This window comes from Serinus canaria, chromosome 25 (assembly GCF_022539315.1).
Source record: "Serinus canaria isolate serCan28SL12 chromosome 25, serCan2020, whole genome shotgun sequence".
In the NCBI taxonomy this organism is placed as follows: Eukaryota; Metazoa; Chordata; class Aves; order Passeriformes; family Fringillidae; genus Serinus; species Serinus canaria.
The window spans coordinates 7,212,231-7,232,772 of record NC_066338.1 but is presented as its reverse complement, the minus strand read 5'-3'; the positions used below and the strand labels follow the sequence as shown (position 1 = coordinate 7,232,772).

The 20,542-nt window shown below is 50.1% G+C and overlaps 1 protein-coding gene and 1 pseudogene across 1 annotated transcript; both read left to right on the top strand.

The window, feature by feature from the left end:
• Window positions 1-240: 240 nt before the first annotated feature.
• Window positions 241-651, top strand: LOC115484165 (zinc finger protein 3-like). The gene has a single exon (XM_030228537.1). It carries the CDS (start codon window positions 241-243, stop codon window positions 649-651), a length of 411 nt encoding a protein of 136 aa, XP_030084397.1.
• Window positions 652-11,232: 10,581 nt separating this feature from the next.
• Window positions 11,233-19,758, top strand: LOC103824873 (serine/threonine-protein kinase pim-1-like; annotated as a pseudogene).
• The last annotated feature ends 784 nt before the right edge of the window (window positions 19,759-20,542 follow it).

The following is a 20,542-nucleotide window of genomic DNA, read 5'->3' as shown; positions in this document are numbered from 1 at the left end:
CCTTCCCCAGACAAGGAACTGAGGATGGAGACCAGGGAGGAGAAATCCCCATTGTATAATCTCATGGAAGAAGCTAGTTTGAGTGACTCCACAGCACAGGAATCCAAGAGGCAGAAAACCCCTTGAGATCCTACAGAAGGAGGTGCTGCAAATCCAGCCCAGGGTGCTCTGAGGAGGAAAGACCCACTCTGTGCCAGGAAGGTGGACAGAGCTTCAGCCAGAGCTCAGAGCTGGGGGCCCATGAGCAGCTTGGAGTGTGGGAAGAGCTACAGGCAGAGCAACACCCTGATCTGCCACCAGATAATCCACACTGGGGAATGGCTCTATGAGTGTGGCAAGCGTAGCAAGGGCTTCAGGTGCAGCTCTGTCCTCATCATCCACCAATGCATCCACTCTTGGGAGAGGCCCTACCAGTGTCCTGAGTGTCTGAAGAGGTTTCAGAGCAGCTCCCATCTCCTCCTGCACCAGTGGATTCACACTGAGGAGAGGCTCTTCTGCTGCCCGGAGTGGGGGAAGGGCTTCAAGAACAACTGCGACCTCATCAGACACCAGCGCATCCACACCGGGGAGAGGCCCTACGAGTGCTCCGAGTGTGGGAAGAGCTTCACCCAGAGTTCTCATTTGAACAAACACCAATGCCGGCACCAGTAAGGGAAGCCCTGCGAATGACACAACTGACGGAGAAGCTTCATGCACTGCTCCAGCTTCATCCCCCATTGGAGGACCCATGTTGGGAAGAGCTCTGGTGATCCATGTTCCCTGTGATCCATGCTGGGAAGACACCTGTCCCTTTTCCTGCCCCTGCCAATGACATGATGGGAGATGGAAGAACATGAGGGTCTGGCCATGGCTGTGTCATTACAGTCACTCCCACCTCAGGTCATTGCCAGGGGCAGGAAAGGGACTCTCTCTCTCCCTGAGAAGAAGGGTGTCCTTTCCAGGCAGGAGGAAATATGTGGCCAGGAAGAGTCAGTCGGTGGTGATGTAGTTTTCCCTGTAAATAGCTTTTCTTATCCCTTCTGTTATCAATATTATTTCTGTTTCTGTTTGTTCTTTATCTCGTTGCTGTTCCCAGTACATTGTTCTTATCCCAGCCTGGGAGCTTTGCCTTTTGTGCTTTCTACGGGAGGTGGGAGGACAGCGAGCGGCAGCGCAGTTTTAGCAGGAGCAGGAATTTGAGGAATCCCATTCCTACAGGCTGGCAGGTGGAAATCGAGAACCCCAGCTGGTCCCAGCCCTGGTGGCCATGGCAACAGCCTTGGGAGTGGGTCCCTGGTTGGGGGCTGTGGGCACCTCTTCACTCTGGTGCCCAGGGACAGGACTGGAGGGGATGGCTGCAGCTGAGTTGGGGCAGGCTTAGGTTAGATGTCAGGAAAAGGTTTTCCCCCAGAGGCTGCTCGGACGCTGCCCAGGCTCCCCAGGGAAGGGTCCCAGCTCCAGGGCTCTCTGAGATCCAGCAGCATTTGGACAGCACTGCCAGGCCCAGGCTGGGAGTGTTGGGGTGTCCTGTACAGGGCCAGCAGTTGGACTCGAGGATCCTGACGGGTCCCTCCCAACTCAGCCAATTCTGGGATCCCATGACCCTGGAAATGGGACTGCAGATGGTTGCCATGGCTACAGCCTCTCGCTCCAGGCCTGAGCTGGTGTCCATGGCAACCACCCTGGCATGGTGTCTCCATGGAGTTGCCAAGGGACTGACCATAGCAACAGGGAGCTGGTGATTATTGCCATGGAAACTGACCATAGCCACATGGGGGCTGGTGATTGTTGCCATGGAAAGTGACCATAGCAACAGAGCACTGGTAATGGTTGCCATGGAAACTGACCTTAGCTACAGGGGCCTGGTGATGGTTCCCATGGAATGGTGATGGTTGCTTGTGGCACTGCTGCCATTCTGTGCTGCTGGGGCACTCAGGGCTCTGGCTGAGCAGCAAAGATGACCCCGAGCCAGGAGCTTTCCTTGCCTGCCGCAAAGCCTTGGCACGCAAAGCCCTTCCCCAGGCTGTGCCCTGCACCAGCAGGGATTGTGCCAGTGGAGCTGACCCGAAATTTCTTCTCCCAGGCAGCTTTAGGACACAAAACATGGAGAAGCCAGAGGGCACTCTCAGCTTTGTGCAGTCCTCCAGAAGAATCCTGTGTGTGAAGCAGCCTGAGAACAGGGCTTAGTGTCAGGGGAGGGAAACTCAAAGCCCTTTTCTCCCCTGTGGGCTGAGGCTCTGCATTTCCAATGGCCCTGCAGCTGCCAAAGGGGCCTTTTTTGGCTCAGCTGAGAACAGTTCTGCTGAGAGCCTGTCCTAAACCTGCTTTTCCTGCAATTATGCCCGATGAATTCTAATTTTTGCAGCCCCAGGTCTTGTGTGAGTCCAGGTGTGACAACTGAAGGATGGAAAAGCTCTGCTGGGGGGGAGTTATCTTTTTCTTGATTTTTTGGGGGGGCTTGGTTTGTTTTTTGGTTTTGTTTTTTTTTTTTGGTTAGTTGATTTGGCTTGGTTTGGTTTTTTATTCTTTGTTTTGTTTTGGTTGATTTGTTGTGGGTTTTTTTGGTTTGTTTGTTTGGTTAGGGTGCTGGGATTTCTTTTGTTTTGTTATGGTTTTGTTTGGTTTTTTGTTTTTTTTTTTTTATTATTATTATTTGGTTTTTATGGTTTTGGGTTTTTTTTAATTATCTCTTTCTAGAAGCTCTGGGCAGAGCTCTGTAACTGTCTGACACTTTTCTGTGGCACTGTGCTGGTGGCCAGAGGGACCTTCCTCGAGCTGTCTGCACAGGAATCCACATCAGCCCTGGCTGGGGTGGTCAGTGGCCTGTCAGTTCCATGGAGTGGACACGGCTCTGGACGCTTCCCCTGGAGCGTCTCCAGGGAGGCAACACTGGGGCTGTCACTGCTGGGGTGTCACAGACAGGGGAATGCTGGGGCTGTCACTACTCCTGCCTTGTCCCCAACAGCTGTGCCAGCATCTCAAGGGTACACAAAGCTTGAGCCAAAGGGTGAGAACTGCAGAAGGGGCCGAGCTGGGAGAGACTCATTGGGATCATCAATTTACAACATCACAGAATTACTGGGTTGGAAGAGACCTTCAAGATCATTGAGTCCCACCCATGCCCTAATACCTCAACTAAACCATGACACCGAGTGCCATGTCCAGCCCTTTTTTAAACACATCAGAGATGGTGACTCCATTACCTCCCCAGGCAAACCAATCCAGTACTTTATCACACTTTCCGTAAAAACTCTTTTTCCTAATATCCAACCTATATTTCCCTTGGTGCAGCTTAAGATTGTGTTCTCTGGATCTGTCAGCTGCTGCCTGGAGAAAGAGACTGATGCCCACCTGACTACAACCTCCTTTCAAGAAGTTGTAGAGAGTGGTATGGTCACTTCTGAGTCTCCTTTTCTCCAGGCCAAACAACTCCAGCTTCCTCAGCTGCTCCTCACAGCATTTGTGTTCCAGACTCCTTACCAGCCTTGCTGCCCTTCTCTGGACACACTCGAGGTCTTCAGTGCCCCTCCTAAGTTGGGGTGTGCAGAACTGGACACAGCACACAAGGTATGGTGCCCTTACAGGGGAAGAATGCCAAGTACACCAGAGCCAAGTACACCAGAGCCAAGTACAGGTGGAGAATGATCTCCCTGGTCCTGCTGGCCACACCATTCCTGATCCAGGCCAGGAGCCCTTGGCCCTTTTGGTCACCAGGGCACACTGCTGGCTCATGTTCAGCCAGCTGTCAACCAGTACCCCCAGGTCTCTTTCTGCCTGGGCACTGTCCAGCCACACCGTCCCCAGCCTATAGTGCTGCAGGGGGTTATTGTGGCCAAAATGCAGGAATCAGCACTTGGACTTAATTAACTTCATCTCATTGGACTCTGCCCATCCCTCCAACCCTTCCAGGTCTCCCTGTAAAGCCCTCCTACTTTCCAGCAGATGGACACACGCTCCCTGCTTAGTGTAATCGGCAGATTTACTTATGAAAGACTCCCATGTGGTCAATAAAAATTTTGAACAGAGCTGGCCTCAGCACAGAGCCCTGAGGGACACCCCTGGTGCCTGGCTGCCAGCTGGATGCAGTGCTGCTCACCAGCACTCTCTGGGCTGGCCATCCAGCCAGTTCTGAACCCAGCAAAGAGTGCTCCTGTTCAAGCTGTGGGCTTCAGCTTTCCCAGGAGTGTGCTGTGGGAGACAGTATCAAAGGCCTTGCTGGAGTCCAAATAGACACATCCACAGCCTTTCCTGCATCCACCAGGAGGGTCACCTGGTCATAAAAGGAGACCAGGTTGGTCAAACACAACCTACCCCTCCTAAACCCCTGCTGGCAGGCTCTGATACCTTGGCCATCCTGTAAGTGCTGGGTGATGACACTCAGGATAAACTGTTCCATTACCTTGCCGGGTACTGAGGTCAGCCTGATTGGCCTGTAATGACCAGGATCCTCCTTCCCACCCTTGCTGTAAATGGGCATCACATTGGCCAGCTTCCAGTCATCTGGAACCTCCCAGTGAGCCAGGACTGTTGGCAAATGATGGAGAGTGGCTTGGCAAGCTCATCTGCCAGCTCCCTCATCAGCCTGGGGTAGATCCCCTGTGGTCCCAGGGATTTATGAATATCCAAGGGGCTCAGCAGTTCTCTGACTGCCTCCTCCTGGATAACAGGGGGCCCATTATGCTCCCTGATACTCCACTGTGATGCCATAGCTGCTCAATGACCTCACACAACAAACTCTGGGATGTCACACCCCAATCTGTGATCTCACACAACGCAGTCTGTGCTGTCACACAGCCCCTTTCTGACATCACAGCTGCTCTGTGCCTCTATGACACAGCCACAGAGGGGCCACTGTGACACAGCCCCCTCTGGACATCCCACACCTCCTGCCAGTGCTGAGCCCCTGTGAGCTCTGTCTGTGCCCTGCTCCTGTCCCTGAGATGCCCTGGCAGTGCCCCAGCCCTGCTGGGCTGTGCACAGGAGCTGCTCCTGGCCAGAGCTGTCTCTCTGCAGTGCTGCCCTTGCCAGGAGCTGCCTCTGGGCCAGGAGCCCAGCCCAGCTCAGCAGCACAGACACAGCACAAGGACTTGAATGACCCTCTGGGGCTTTGGTGCTCTTTGCATCAGACTCAGTCCCTCAAAGCATGCTCGAAGAACTTCTCAAGAACTCAAAGTCAGATTCAAAGTCTAAACTTTTATATGGGTCTCACTGAGGGACGCAACTCATGTGAAGGCGTCCCCGGGTTCCAGTTGGAGCAGAACACTGGAGACAGTGATGACAGGCAGAGACAAACAAGGTCTCTGGTGCTGAGTAAACCTGGATGTGTTTCAGGAATGCAAAGGGCCAAGGCCTGAGCCCCAGCCCCTGGCAAGGCAGATCCTGTCCTTCCCTCCTTGCTCAGGGCTCTTCCCGGGATGGGCATTGGCAAGGGGGGATGTGCAATGTCAAGGGCAGGAACATGGGGTGGCCCCTGCCAGGCTGCTGAGCAGGGACAAGGAGGCAATGGGACCCCAGGCCTGCAAGGGTCACTTGTCCCCTCCTGACTCAGGTCCAGGGCCAGCAGCCATGGCCAAAGTGCTGCCCAAGTTGGCTCTGTCAGGGCCTTGCAGCTGCTGCCCATGGCTGTGCCCTCTCCAGCCCAGGCTGTCCTACGGTGTCCCTGCCCTGCACTTCTGTCCCTGCAGGCTGTGGTCATCCCTCAGCTGTCCCACCTGGCTGGCCCCTTCCTTTGCTGACAGCTCTGCCTGCCCACACAAAGCCTTGTGCTGCTCCAGGCTCCTTTTGTGGATATTTTGCCCCACAGCCCTGCCCTGGCAGAGGAATTCCTTTCTCCTCATGTCCAGTCTGGACCTCCCCAGCTGCCCTTGTTCTGCGTTCCGCTGCAGCGAGGGGCACAACAACTCCCCCGAGCCCCGGAGTCTCAGACCTCAGGCAGCCACCGATGACCAACAGGGAAAGGAAGGCAACAGGATGGATCCTGGCTTAGCAAAACCTCAGATCCTGTACTTTGCCAGGGAGCAAGACAAGAAAAGAGGGGGTAAGGCCATGGGTTCTACATGACAGGGTAGAGGCGGTGTTTAGGGTCAGGATCCAATAGCAGGAGGAGCAGGGGACTGCAAAAGAGTAGATTGAGGAGGATAACCAATGGAAAAACTAAGGCAGGGATACTGCAGTGGAATTTAAACCCATGAGGGCACAGAAAAGGAAGAACATTCTGGGGCCATTCCTATTTTCAGATGGGGTGGAGTGTCTTTTCCCCTGCGTGGAGGGGCACGCCCCACAGGGTGGAGGGGTGGAATCTTCGTTCAATCACGCCCCTCACCCGATGCTCTCTGTCTGGGTAGAATCCCTGCCTCCTGTGGCAGGGGCACTCCACACCCTTGGTGCCATTCTTTCTTTCTCTTGCTCTTTCATATAATGAAGAAAAACTCCAGCACCTCTGGAACAACCCTTCAGTCCTTCTCAGGCTATTCCCATCCTCAGTCGGCACACAACTGAGCCCAGAGCCATCAGCCTCTACATCCTGGTTATGTGATGAGGCCTCCCAACCCCATCTTGGGTGATTTTTGGGTCCTCAACATGGTCTTTGAAAATGGAAACAGTGGTCAAAGTTATTTTCTCACAGATCTTGAAGTGACAGAACAAGGGTCAATATCTTTGTTACAGATGAGTAATGCGATGGTTGACACTCACAAGTAAGGGGCAAATATTAAGGATATGTTAAGTGAAGTTTTGTAGATGTATAGTTATGTTTCCCCTCCCCCTTGCATTGTTATCACAGGGGGGCCTCAGTAGTTGGGGCACTTGGGAGGGTTGGCTTGTTACTATGGCAGCACCTGACCTCCAGTCAAGGTGTAAGAAAGTGATCTTACACCACTGGACAGTGAAGGAGTCAATTGACAAGACTTTAGGAGGGGCTAGAGGTATAAAGGGTGGAACATCCATTTTGTAAATGAGCATACGGTGATTGAATCCTTTGCCCCTGGTGCTGCATTTTTTCCTTGTTATAACTAGTATTATAATATTGGCTTTTCACAAATATTAAGATGGATGCTGTATGTATAATGTTAAAGTAACTTTGCTATATAGTTTTTTATTTCTGTTGTTAACTAGACTGAGACACAGTAGTGAAATAGCTGATATAGTATGCTGTGTTAAACTGTCAGCTTGGTTAGGGTAACATTCAATGAACATATGATGGAGACCCCTGCTACAGACATGCCAATTATCCTCACCCACCTGTAAGAAAATATGGACCAAAGCCCAAACTGGAGGTGATAACAAGAACAGACTAAAATCACAGCCAAGAAATGCCCATGCTCTTAAAAGGTGGACCCAAGGAGGAGACATGCTAAACAGTTCACACTAAACTATGTAAAATAGTTTAGGGAAAAGTTTAAATATGCATAATTGTTTATGAATATGCATTAGGCTGATGCAATGTAAAGGGTGTCTCCAAAACAGCAGGGGGGCTCTGAGCAGAATACCAAGCACCCAGCTGTAAATCTTTGCTTTATTATCTTTATCTCCTACTCTTCTTGATTAAACTTCTAAAAATTTACCAGGAGAGTGAACCTTGTTTTTCTTTTTCACATCCTTATTCATTCTTCTTTTGTATTTTGATAAGGTTTTAATAAACCTTTTGAATTTTTGAAAGTGAGAGTCATTTCTCACATCTTGAAACTGAATGAGGGTGGATTTAGATTTGTTATAAGGAGAAAATATTTTACAATGAGAGTGGCAAAAACCTGCAACTGTTTTTACACAGAAGTGGATTCCCCATGACAGGAATTCTCCCCCAAGAGAAGGAGCTTTGTGCAACCAGACACAGTGGAACCCTCTCATCCCCAGTGACAGAATTCCTGTTGTGTGGGTTCTCTGATGTGCTGGGTGCCCTCACAACGCTTCTGGCCAGAATGTCTGCTGAGGGCAGCCAGGTTGCTGCAGTGGCAGTGACCTCAGCACCATCACAATTTCAGCCCTGTCCCCTGGGCCTGGCTCTCCTCTTTTCTCTGCCTCATCTTGTCTCTGCTGAGATGAAGAGTTTTGTCATTAATGTCTTGTCCCCAAAGGCAATTGCTTCCCAGCCAGGCTCCTAGAGCAGAAGTGGCTTCTCAGAGCCCAGCCAGAAATGAGCCCTGAGGCAGCAGCTCTGCAGTGGTGGCCACCAGGCCGGGTTGCCAAGGGAGCCTTCTGGCCATGCCCTGCTGTTGGGGAAGATGAAACAGGAAAGCCTTACAAATATGATTGCCTGTCACCGACATAGTTTATGAAAAATCTTTTACTTAAGAATTTTCCTCTCCTGAGAGCTGAGACGCCTCAGGAACAAACTGTAAACAATTCTTATCTGCTGCTGTGGAATGCGACGGGAAGGTCTGTGATTGGCCCCGTCTGACTGTTTCCAGTTAGGGGCCTATCACAAAACACCTGTCCAGTGTCTCGGGCTGAGAAGACTTTTCGTTTACACATTCTTTTCTATTCTTAGGATAGCCTTGGAAGTGAAAGCTCTAACTTTATTATTTTAGTATAGTTTTTATATCTTATATATCATATAATAATAAATCAAGCCTTCTGATACATAGAGTCAACTTTCTCGTCTCTTCCCTCATCCTGGGACCCCAGAAAACCATGTAACAATTGCCTGGCAAAAGATTTTGAGAATATAGAAACTATAAGCAAGATTGAAATGAAAGCAAGCTTTGACATCCCTTAGTTACTGAACAACGGGAAAACAATGGTGTGGCCGGATGAAGGTAATCCCCTCTTGATGAAACAATACCCTCTGCAAGCAGGCAGGTCCAAGGGTCAGAGCAGACCCTGCCAGCTTGGCAGAAGGGGTCCGAAGAGTAGATTTAGGGTTTAAAATGTACCACAATATGGTAATGTAGTGATTCTTATAGGCTGTATGTAAATGCTATAGGATTTGTATGCTCTACTAGATTGGTTAGCAAGAATCAGAATATTCAACACAGAAGATGATTTATTGTATTGTAACGGGAACTTCGTCCTCTTGCTCTCTTGCGCTCTTGCTCCCTTGCTTTTGCTCTTGCTCTTACTTTTCTATGCTCTTAGCTCTTGCCTTTTATGTTATTACCCTCTGATCCTCTCTCTTCTCTCGGGCCTGCTCCGAGCTGCAGCTGGCAGCTCCCAGCAGGGCCCTGTACCCACACCCTTTGCAATAAACCGCAAGTTCCACGACCTGGCTTCAGAGATCTCTCGTCTCCGTCCGTCCCGGCCGTGCAACCCCCAGTCTCGCCTACACCCTGCAAGCAGCTGCTGCTGCCAAGGTGCCTTTGGTGCCTCAGGCTCTCCCTGGCACAGCTCCCAGCATGGCACTCTGCTCTTGTGCCCGAGGCCTTCCCTGTGTTGGGGCTGGTCTGGGGCTTTTCCTGCAGTGGGACATGCCCTGCTCATGGCACAGGAAAGGCAGTTCCTGCTGGAGCAGGAGGCTCGGCCTGCAGTGGACTCAAACCATTCCAGCAAGGCCTGTTTGCAAAGTCCCCGGCGGGAAATGAAGGACAGGGGTCACACTGCTTTTGGGGTGAATAATGCTGAAACCATCCCAAAGTTCCACATCCTCAGAGGCAGCTGAAGATGTGACAGAGCTGGACAAATCCCCAGAGAATGGAGCAACCAAGTGACACCACAGAGAGCTCCTGCAGAGCTGCTGAGCTGGCACAGCCTGGGCACATCTGACTGACAGGGCAGCACTTCAGACTAGAAAAGCCCCATCCCAAATTTTAATGGCAGCATCTCCTGACATTTCCCTTCCTGGGGGACGTGGAGATTCCTCCCTGCATTGGAGACACCCCTCAAGGTCACTGCTCCAGGCTGAGCCAGAGATTTGCCCATGGTGGTTGGTCTGGGTGAGTGACATCAATCTCTGCTTAATAACTGGGTTTTGTTTGATACAATTGATTCAAAATGGCTTCCTGTTTCACCCTGAGTGTCCCTGTGTAGGACCAGGGCATCTTTCAGGCAGTTCCAGAAGCTCACGCTTCTCATTTCATGAGGAATCTGGGAAACAAATGGCCTTATAATATTTAATAAGGATAAAAGCAGAAGGAATGGACTAGAAAGAATTAGAAAAAAATACCCTTCTTCCAGACAAAGTAATTCCTTGCATTTCTCCTTTTCAAATTCTTTCTGCCACCTACTCTCAGAGGTGCAGCTTGTTCTGGTGCTTATCATGAACTGACTGTGCTCTTGATTTATACCAGCACAGGAGATGTAGAATCACCCAAACTGAACACAGAAACAAACTCCCTCTTGTCAGCCCATTTTCATGTTCTAGATCACTTTCCAGGTGTCCATGGAAATTTGTGAATGATTATCACAGAGCTCTCCTCTTCTGGCTGCAGGCTCTGGAGGTTCTTTCTCTGAATACAATCAGGCTTTTATTCTCTAACAAGTCCTGGTTCCACCTCCTGTTTTCCAAGGTAAATCACAATGAAAACCTCACCAATGACACAAATGCCCAGCCCACCAGGAAAAAAAAGAACAAGCTGTCAAGTTCTTCAAACATTTGTCCTGCTTTGATGCGAAAGTTGTGCTTGCACACACGGTGTGGAAAGCCAAGAGAAGCTGCAGTTGATGGCACATCTTGTGACAGGAGCTCGACCTCATTTTCCAGGAAAGGTTCTTGAGAAGAGCAGACAGGACTGTGGAGGAGATTCCCGGAGAAGTGAAACAGCTTTCCAGAAGTGAAATGAGAATGGAAAGGAACAATCCAAGGTGGTTTTCTCTATTTATTTCTCTGCTCCCCTTTTCCATCTTGCACTAATTCTCCATGTCATGAATTCCAAATGGATCTCACTTGTAAGATTGGTGACTTAGCGAGTTTTAGACACTCTAAAATGCCATGAGCTACACACAGTCTGCCTTCCTGTTTTTGCTGGAAAGCAACGCTGGAGCCATAAGTGCAGGGCTGGGGTTGGGTACAAATCCTCCAGACAGGGAATGTGCCCCAATAGGGTTTGACCCTCAGCAGGGACAGTGCACAGGAGCGACCGAGGGGATTCCTCTGCTGCTGTGCAGGAGTCATGGCTGTGGATCTGGGCTTCACCCGGGGCGCGGCTGTGGGAGACGGGGGAAACGGACACACGGACACGCGGACCAACGGCCCCGGCGCTTCAGTTGCAGCAGCAGCGGCAGCAGCAAGAGACTTTATCTTCTCTCTCTTGCTTTTCCTCTCCCGCAGTCCCGCACCCGCTTTCGGTGTCCCTTTCCCGGTGTCCCCCTCTTTTCCCGGCCATGCCCGGTGCCCTGCCGTCCCGCCGCGGTCTAGCCTCTGCCCGGCTCTGGCCGCGCTGGCGGTGGCTCTGCTGAGCTGGCATCAGTTCCTGGGGCTGGGGCGGCATCGCCGCCCTTCGGCTCCGCCTGGCCGGAGACCGGCCCCGGCCCCGACGCAGGATCCAGTTCCGACCCCGGCCCCGGTCCCGACGTGGGATCCAGTTCCAGCCCCAGCCCCCGCTCCTCCCGGTGCCCACGGAGGACACACGGGTCGCGACCGTTCCCGCCGCCTCCGCTGCGGCTTCCCCGGCCCGAGCTCCGCCCCTCGGCAGCGCGGCCGCCGACCCCGAGCCTCCCGTGTCGCGTTCCAAAGACCGAACGCCTGGACATGGCCGGCCGGGGGCGGGTGAGGGGCGCTCGGGGGCCGTTGCTGGCCCCGGGCCGAGCGCTGACAGCCGCGTCTCGCCCGCAGGGAAGGCGCAGGAGGCCCTGCAGGAGCACGGTCGCTGCTGGGCAGCGGCGGCTTCGGCAGCGTCTGCTCGGGACGCAGCTCTCGGACGGCGCCCCGGTGAGCGGCGGGGCCTGTGGAGGAGGATGAGGATGGGGCACAGGAGGAGGAGGATGGGGCTTGGCAGGGTGGGCAGCGAGCTCAGCCCGTGGCTCCCCTTGGCTTGCAGGGGGCCATCAAAAGGGTGCCGCAGAAGCACATTCTGCACTGAGGCGAGCTGGTTAAAATAAACAGGGCAGGAGATATTTCTCCCTTTTTGACGCCTTTATTAAAAGTGATCAGCTCGAGGCTGGGAGGCTCGACAGATCCACGGGTTTGCCGTCGCAGCATCCTGGAGTGACTCGGAGGAGGAGGCAAATGCAGTTTTGTCCACCAGGGGACAGAGGTGGGGGTCCGGCCTCATGAGAGCAGGAAAGGGTATACACCCCCAGGATCCCAATTCTGAGATGGCAGACTCAGGTCCTGGCTCTAACCAGATCTTCTTAAGTTGTGATGAGGGGCCATTAAAGTTTTCAGAGTCTCTGCTGGCTTCCCACCTCACCCCTGATGTCTAGAGACCACTTTGATCTCTGAATTCCATATTGGCTCGCTGGTTTAGGGGTTTATTAATTGCGTTTGGAATAGGGGCTTGCCCCATTGCATTTTGGCTCTAAACTTATCTGCATATCAACTCCTGGTTCCCTCCCCTCCACTGTCTGGTGGGATGCCATCCTCCCACCTGGCCACTAGCAGGGTGATGCTGATACAATAGAGTGAATTCTCAACTATAGATGGCTAACGACTTGATACTTAACAGGTGATTACAACAAGCAGCTAACAAAAGCACTCCTCCGCCAGAATTGGTTAAACTTGTAATTCTACTTTTGGAAAAAAATGGGTTACCCTTTCTTGTTCATAACACTGGTGAGTGAACGGGGCCAGCAGCAGAAGCCGGGCCGTGCCGGGCGGGGATAAGGCAGGGCCCGGCAGGGCGGGAGCTGCCAGGATGGCTCGAGGGGGAGCGGGCGTGGGGCCAGCGGATGGCGCAGAGCATCCTGGGCTGGGTGAGGGCTTCCCCAGCCCTGGCACGGCATCAGCCCCATTGATGGCATCGTGCTCCTCCCGCAGCCCAATGGTACCAGTGCACCACTGGAGATCGTGCTGCTGGACAGTGTGTCCAATGTCTTCCCTGGTGTCGTCCAGCTGCTGGAGTGGCTTGAGCTCCCCAGCAACATTGTGGTGGTGCTGGAGCACCCGGAGCGCTCTCAGGACTTGCAGCATTTCATTTGGGCACGGGGGTTCCTGTCCGAGGAGGTGGCACAGGAGCTGTTCCGCCAGGTGCTGGAGGCCGTGCGGCACTGCACCAGCTGCGGGGTCCTGCACCGGGACATCCAACCAGAGAACATCCTGGTTGACGTGGCCACTGGCCAGGCCAAACTGATCTACTTTGGCTGTGGCACCTACCTGCAAGACACAGCCTACACTCACTTTGCAGGTGAGTGCATGAGGGGTAGAATGGCAGTCTCAGCATTTCATGGCCCAAAATCTCATGGCCCAACCTGAATGTGGCAGCAGGGATTCTCCCTTTTGCTGCCAGACACAAGATTTGAGTCTTCAGCCAAATTGCTTATGAGCGGGGCTGGGTGGGGAGCCATCTTCCAGCCCTGCTGGCAGCCTTTGCCCACCACTTCCCAGGACAGAGGCTGGGGCTGGGGCAGCCAGCCCGACAAAAACACCCGTGGTGGGGGTAGCAGAGGCAGGGGCAGAACCTATGCCCCAGCTGGTTTGGTGTGCAGGTGAGGAAGGGCTTGGAGTGCTCCTCTTACCTTGCCTTGGCTCCATAATGTTTCCTGGACCAATGTGGGGAGAATGAGGGCATGTTTTTTCCCCAGCACTGAGTGGGTTTTTCCTTTGTGAATCATGGTCAGGCCTAGCCAGGGCTTCCGCTGCCCTCTTCTGACCCAGTGGCTTCTTTTCCAACCCTAAGTTTGTACACAAGTCCCAGGTACTGGCGAGAGGGCAGTGGTCACTCTGTGTGCCACTGGTGCAGCCCCCGCACGCACAGGGATGCTGGGGCCAGGCTCTGGGAGCAACAGCATCCCCCTGCTGAAGTCCATCTGTATTCCATAAGAACACAGTCATACAGCTCCCCGGAATGGACCCACTTTGGGTGGTACCATGGTGAGGCACCAACGATCTGGTCCCTGGGCATCCTGCTGCACTAGATGGTCTTGGGGAGCACCCTTTCAGGAGGGGCCAGAGCATCAGCTGGGGCCAGCTTTTGCTGCCACAAGGGTTCTCTCAAAGTGGATCTTCTTCTCTAGGCATGGGGGGAATACCAGTGCTGGGAGACAGCACTTGTGAGACAGGCTTGTGAACATCCTACTCTGGCAGCAGCTGAGGAGGTGGTAGATGTCCTGCTCTCCTGCTCTCCTCCAAAACAAAGAATTGCTGGGAAGGGTTAGGCCCAGCTCTGAGCACGAGCAGCATGGCCTGGGCATGGGAATAGTGGGACAGGAGCCTTGTCCAACTGACCAGTGTTTTCTGGTTTGTCTCCCCAGAGTGCCAAGTTCTTATCAGGTGGTGTTTATTGAGACAGAGTAGAAATTTTTTAAGTTCCAAAGTAGAAATCTATTTTGATTAATGTTAAATGTACTTCTTTTAGTTAAGCCTTGAAATCTTAGCTGTTTAGTCTAAGCTCAGAGAAACTGCTTCAGTGAAAAACAGAGATGGTGGGGGGAGACAGGTCAACTTGGCCTAAGAATTCTTTCTGACAACAAAAGAACTAGTGCTAAATGTCACGTGAAGTCTGTAAAATGAATATGTATGAACCTATTGTGAAATTGTATGCATATGTATTTGGAGAGAGAAATAAAAAGGGACCTAGAGATCCCAGAAGTACGTATACCTTTTAAGTGGAGTAGTCTCCGCATGCGTCCAGCACTGCAATAAACATACTGGCTTTACAACTTTTACAAAGTTGTGGAGTTTTTGATTTTCTCCGCAAAACATTCTGGCGAGCCAGCCAGGAGATTCTGTCTTTGTCCCCGCAAGGCAGAAGGGATAGAGGGACCTCCTAGGCGTGCCCCGGGATCTTCCCGGAGGAGCTTCACTGTTTCGCTTTGCCTTCTGCGGAGACAGACAAGGACCTGCTGGCATGCAGATTCAGTATGTATTAAGAGGGCCCCCGGGAGATAAAGAAGCTGAATCAGTCATTCAGAGACATCTGAGTGCTCAGTCTGTGCCTGCAGGCAGACCAGTCGATAGAGCAGCTGGGAGGCGGGAGTTCACTGTCCGATAGAGCGGCCGCTAGCAGCCCTGGTGGGTTCAAGTGAACTCGTGCGTGTGTGTGGTGTCCAGACACTGTATTGCTGTGTAGTTCATGCATTGTGTGTGTTTGCAATTGTGTGAGTGCATGTTGTACAAAGAGAGTATATCTGCAGTGCCGGGGAGTTTCTACCCGCAACTGAAGGAGCCGAGTGAAGCCTGAGGTACCGGCCGCAGCAGGCTGTGGGAGCAGGGATTGCCCTGCAGAGGAGTAGAACAAGTGGAGAAATGTTGGTCAAGATGTGTATTGTGTTTAAAGGTAGTGATCTGTGTAGATTGGGCACATTTTAACCGTGAGTATGAGCTCAGGGAGTTCCTCTTCCCTGGTAGTTAGACTTTATCTCTAGAATTTTGCTGTGTGCTGTTATTTTGATTGTGTCCAGAGTGTGTGAAGACCAGAGGAAGCTCGTGTGGGTAAATGCTGAACTGTATTGTATGCTGTGTTGTGTTGAGAAAAGTGGGCACTTTGAGAGATATGCCCTTTCCTGGTAAGTTTGTGTGGTTCTTCCCCCACATTGTGGTAATTTGATGCTCGAATTGTACAGTAGTGTTTGTAGAGATTTAAGATTTTGTTTGCAACAAATGTAGCATTTTACACAGAAGAACTAGGGTACGGTGATTTATGTTTACTGTAGCAAAACGAACTAAAGGAATTCCAAGAATTCCCCGCCCACAGCAATTCCAGCCCTGACTTGTGAATTTGAGATAAGGGGGGGAGCGGTGTGAGTCTGTTTGTGGGCATATCAAAGTTTTTGCTGTAACAAGCACAGCCTATTGCAAGGCAGTAAAATGAGTGTCAGTAAAAATGCTTGAATTAGATTGTGAGAGAAGAGAACTAGAAAAGACTGAGATTTTGTAAAACAGAGTTTAGATAGAAGAGATGAATGAGTTTATGAGACTTCAGTTGGTAATATAGTAAGTTTGAACTGAAAACAGTCCACTGTAGAAGTTAAGTGATAAACGCCAAAGTGATAAATGCCGAAGTGATAAAAGGAATAGCCTGCAAGCAATTCCTGAGAGCTTTTGGTGCATTGAGAAACTGGCACCTTGTGTGCAATGCAGAGTTTCTGTGCCTTAAGGCACAGATTTCTGTGCCTTAAGTGTAAATTTAAGGTTCCTGATCAAGCCAATTCAGAACTTGAGATCTTAAAACTTATGTGTAGAAGATCACATCTAATACCTTGTCGTGGTTTGAGAGGAAATGAAGTTTTTTTGTGATGGTGTGGTCAAGCCAATTGGTGTTCAGATTTTAATATTGGCACCTTTTTTGTCCACTGAGGGCATGGACACGCCTCTGAGAACACAGGGGGTTAAAAGCTGTGAACTCCCAGGGGAACTTCCTTTTGAGTTCCGTTTTAGAACTGAGCGGACCCTCTCCTGCCCAGCTCCGAGCTGGGCCGGGGTGGGGGGAGGGGAGCCATACCGCCGGAGGGAGGTAGGCCAGGCCTGGGCTCAAGGGTGGAGGAGAACATTGCGAGGGCTTCGGGCAGCCATCCCCCATTCCCCCCACCCTGGAGGGAGAGAGAGAGAGTGAGCAGCCTGTGTCTGTGATAGCGTGGCTGGCGTGAAGGAGAAGGGGGGGGTGCCCAGCAGGGCAGCCAGCCGTGGGAGTTCATGAACCAAACCAGCAGAGCCTGGGACTTTTAACCCTTCTTGGGATGATGGAAACCTTGCAAATGCTAATTCCTCCTGAAGCTGATGAGATTGAGAGGAGTTGAGAAGAATCTTAGGTGGGAGGAGATGATGGAGTGGCCTTTGGCTGGACTTTTCTTGGATAGCGAAGACAGAACCCTTGAGTTCCTGTGACACAGATACTGCATTCTAGGGGGAGGCAATGGCTCAGAGCCAAGAGAGTGCGGTATGTGAAAGTGTGTGAACAGAGATGACGGGTGAGGAGGGTGGTGGTGGTGCCCTCCGTCTTCAAAGAAGAGGAAGATGATCTCTGTTCAAGAGACCCCTCGGCCCCAGGGGGTGAAATTTGGGGGGGACAGGTGTCCCAAAAGGAGAGGGACTGTGCTCTTTTTGGAACTGGACAAAGCATCCTTAAAGGGAAAAAACCCTAGAAGCAGCTCTGGTCCATGTGCAGTGGTGAGAGCACTGGACATGGAAGGAAGAGGTCACGATGGCAAATGTTCTCCGGGCGGTGCCACATGTGACACGGAAACACGAGAAGTTTCAGCTGTTTCCTAGGGAAGTCTGTGGTGCAAGAGGGACTCCTCTCTTCTCGAGGAATTGAGAATTGATTATCTAAAGGGTGGTAATGGAATTGGAAATTTGGTGGGGGGAGGAGGAAGAAATATGGAAGGTTTTCATCCTGTGTTCTGTGTGTTTTTCTTTGTAGTTTTAGGTTAATAAAGTTCTTTTTTTCCTTTCAATCTTAAGTTGGAGCCTGCTCTGCTCTGTCTTTGATCACATCTCACAGTACATACCAGGGAAAGGGGTATTCTCGTGGGGGCACTGGCATTGCGCCAGGCTGAAACGATGACATACCTGCCACCTGAAACTCTGTGTGTGGGAAAAACTGAGAATAGACGACACTGTGAGGCTTAAGTAGAAACAAGATAGTATAAAGAGAAAGAGAAAATGAGAACTAACCAGAGCAAAGAGGTTCCTGAACTTGCCCCTTTGGGAGGGGCTCACTGAGAAAAAGCTGCCAGTAGGGGTGGCTCAGAAAAGAAAAAGATTTATAATACCTTATTATAGTTAATGCTTGTGAAAAACATCAATCACTTGTTTTTTAAATTTTTAAATATTTAATAGTAATAAAATAGTTATAAAAAAAGTAATACAATTAGAGTAATAATAATTTAGACAATTTGAATTAAGACAATATGAGACAATAAAAACAACGAGTTACAGACGTCCGGGTACCTTTTTCTGGGCAGCACAAGCCCGAAAAAGGACCCCCGTCAACAAAGGATTAACCCTTAAAAACAACAGCCTGTTGCATATTCATACACTTCATGCATGATGCATAAATTCCATTCAAACATAGGATTCGGCTTGGTCATCTTCAACTTCTTTCTCCTAATCCTAACAGCGCCTTCAAGGCGGGAAGAAGTTTGTTTCTTCTGATAAGGGAGCAATAAATTCTTTTTCTCCGAAAGATTTAGGTGTCCTGTGGCTGCTATCTCGCTGCAAATCCTTTCTTTTAAAAAAAAGTATCCTACATAGCATAGTTTCTATTTTAACAATTTTTATAACCTAAAACTATATTTAACACACTACTGAGGAGAATTAATACAGCGTTACTTTCTAACACAACACATACAATATTCATTTCAATATTTGTGAAAAGCCAATCATAAAATAAGCATTATTCACAATGCTGTTTTAAAATAAGAAAGGAAATGAAATAAAGTTCCATATGTTGATGTAGTTTTATTTTAAAAATTCACCCAGAATGGCAGAATAACTGTGGGTTTAGAGCTCCCTCTGACCTACTAGTGTTAGCCCTTGAAAAAGAAAACAAAGCAAAGAGAAAGCAAATCAAACGTGTTGTTCAGCATGCAGCATAAGATAGCAATGTATGAAGTCAGAGAAAATTTATCATACTGCAATGCAAAGCAATTACAACTCACAAAATAAGTACATATAATTTATTAAAGACTCCTCCTAAAGTAAAAGAAGATAAGGAAGACTTCCCCAAAAGGGAAGAGGACTCAGGCTCCAAAGGTATACCCATTCGCACCCATCCCCCTCCTGGCAGTTCATCCAGAACTAGGAGGTAACAAAACCCTCTTCAAGAGGCAGTGAGACCAGAAAAGAGGAAAAGGTGGAATTTTAGTTGATACAGGAGCCATATATTCAGTTTTAAATAAAGTTTTAGTACCTGTAGATAACCATTGTGTTATAGCTTGAGGAACAACTGACCAGTCTGAGAAGGCATACTTTTGCAAATCTTTAAAGTAACATGTGTACTTAGAAGCTTTTGTATATGCCCAATTCTCTAAACATTCTCAAATGGGGGGGGGGGGGTTACTCTGGAGGCAAATGATATAAAGATGTTAGGCTTAACATTAACAGCCATTGAAATTAAGAAAGAAATTAGTAAAGAGATATTAGAACAAGTATTTTCAGAGGTATAAGCTTCTGCTGTACCAGAGAGAGTGAAGAATGCACCCCCCCCATAGTAAAAGGCTCAAGAAAAGAACACAACCAGTGAGAATTAAGCAGTACCCCCTGAAAAGAAGACAGAGAAGAAATCAGCCTAATAACCGATAGTACTAAATTGAGAGCTGTCAATAAAATAACAAATAATTTATACCCTGTAGTAGCAAATCCATATACTTTACTAACTTATTTAACACCTGAGCTAACCTAGCTGTTTAGTCTAAGCTCAAAGAAACTGCTTCAGTGAAAAACAGAAATAATAAAAAAAAACCAAGTCAACTTACCCTAAAAATTCTTTCTAATAACAAAAAAACTAGCACTAAATGTCACATGAAGTCTGTAAAATAAATATGTATGAACCTATTGTGAAATTGCATGCATATGTATTTAGAAAGAAAAATAAAAAAAGACCTAGACATCCCAGAAGTACGCATGCCTTTTAACAAAAGTAATCCTCTCATGCATCCAGCGCTGCAATAAACATATCACCTTTACAACTTTTACGGAGTTGTAGAGTTTTTAATTTTCTCCACAAAACATTATCCATGCACTCCTTGTACAGGCCTTCACTAGAAGACCTGTTCTGTGATCCTTGGGTGCAGGATATTCACCTGCCCTAGAAGAAGGGAGAGAGCCACAGGCACACTTTGATCCGGGGCCCTGGTAAGTTCCAGCTCCACACACACCTTGGCAATCAGAAGCAAAGGAACCCATACTTTTTTTCCTGCCTGTGTCACTGCCCTGGAGTCATGGGATCGGAACATGCAGCCCTTGTGCTGGAGCTGAGCTGCTCTTCTCAGCACTGGTGGCTGCCATCCAAGCTGGTTTTGCTTGTCCTGCTTCACTGACAGCTGGGGCCCTGGGCAGAACCCTGACAGCCTGGGCTCACCCCCAGGGAAGGAGAAGGAGCTCCTGAAGAAGCTGTACCAGGTGGGGCTGCTGCTGCTGCTGCTGCTGGAGACATTGAGGACAACATCAGGGATGACAACATCAGGGATGACAACATCAGGGATGACAGACTCTTCCTGGACCTGGCCACTGGCAGCTGAAGATGATGGACTTTGATTCTGGCACCTTCTTCAAATCCCAGCTCCACAGGGAATTTTCAGATGAGTCCACACCCAGGGAAATGCTCCTAGATTTGGGCATTGCACAGCCTGACCAGGAACCAAGGATTCCTCCTTACTGGCATGGATGCAGCTGATCCTTCAGTCGGCTGCCCAGCTGCTTTTTGGCAGGGCTGGGGGGATGGGCTGGGGTGGGTATGAAATGGGAGTGGGCTCCTGGCCCTGCCAACAACCACCACCACCCACCATGGCCTGGGCTGGGGCTGGGAGTCAGCCCGACACAAACAAACCTCCATGGCGTGAGCAGAGGTGGAACTCCAGAACCTGTGCATTGCTG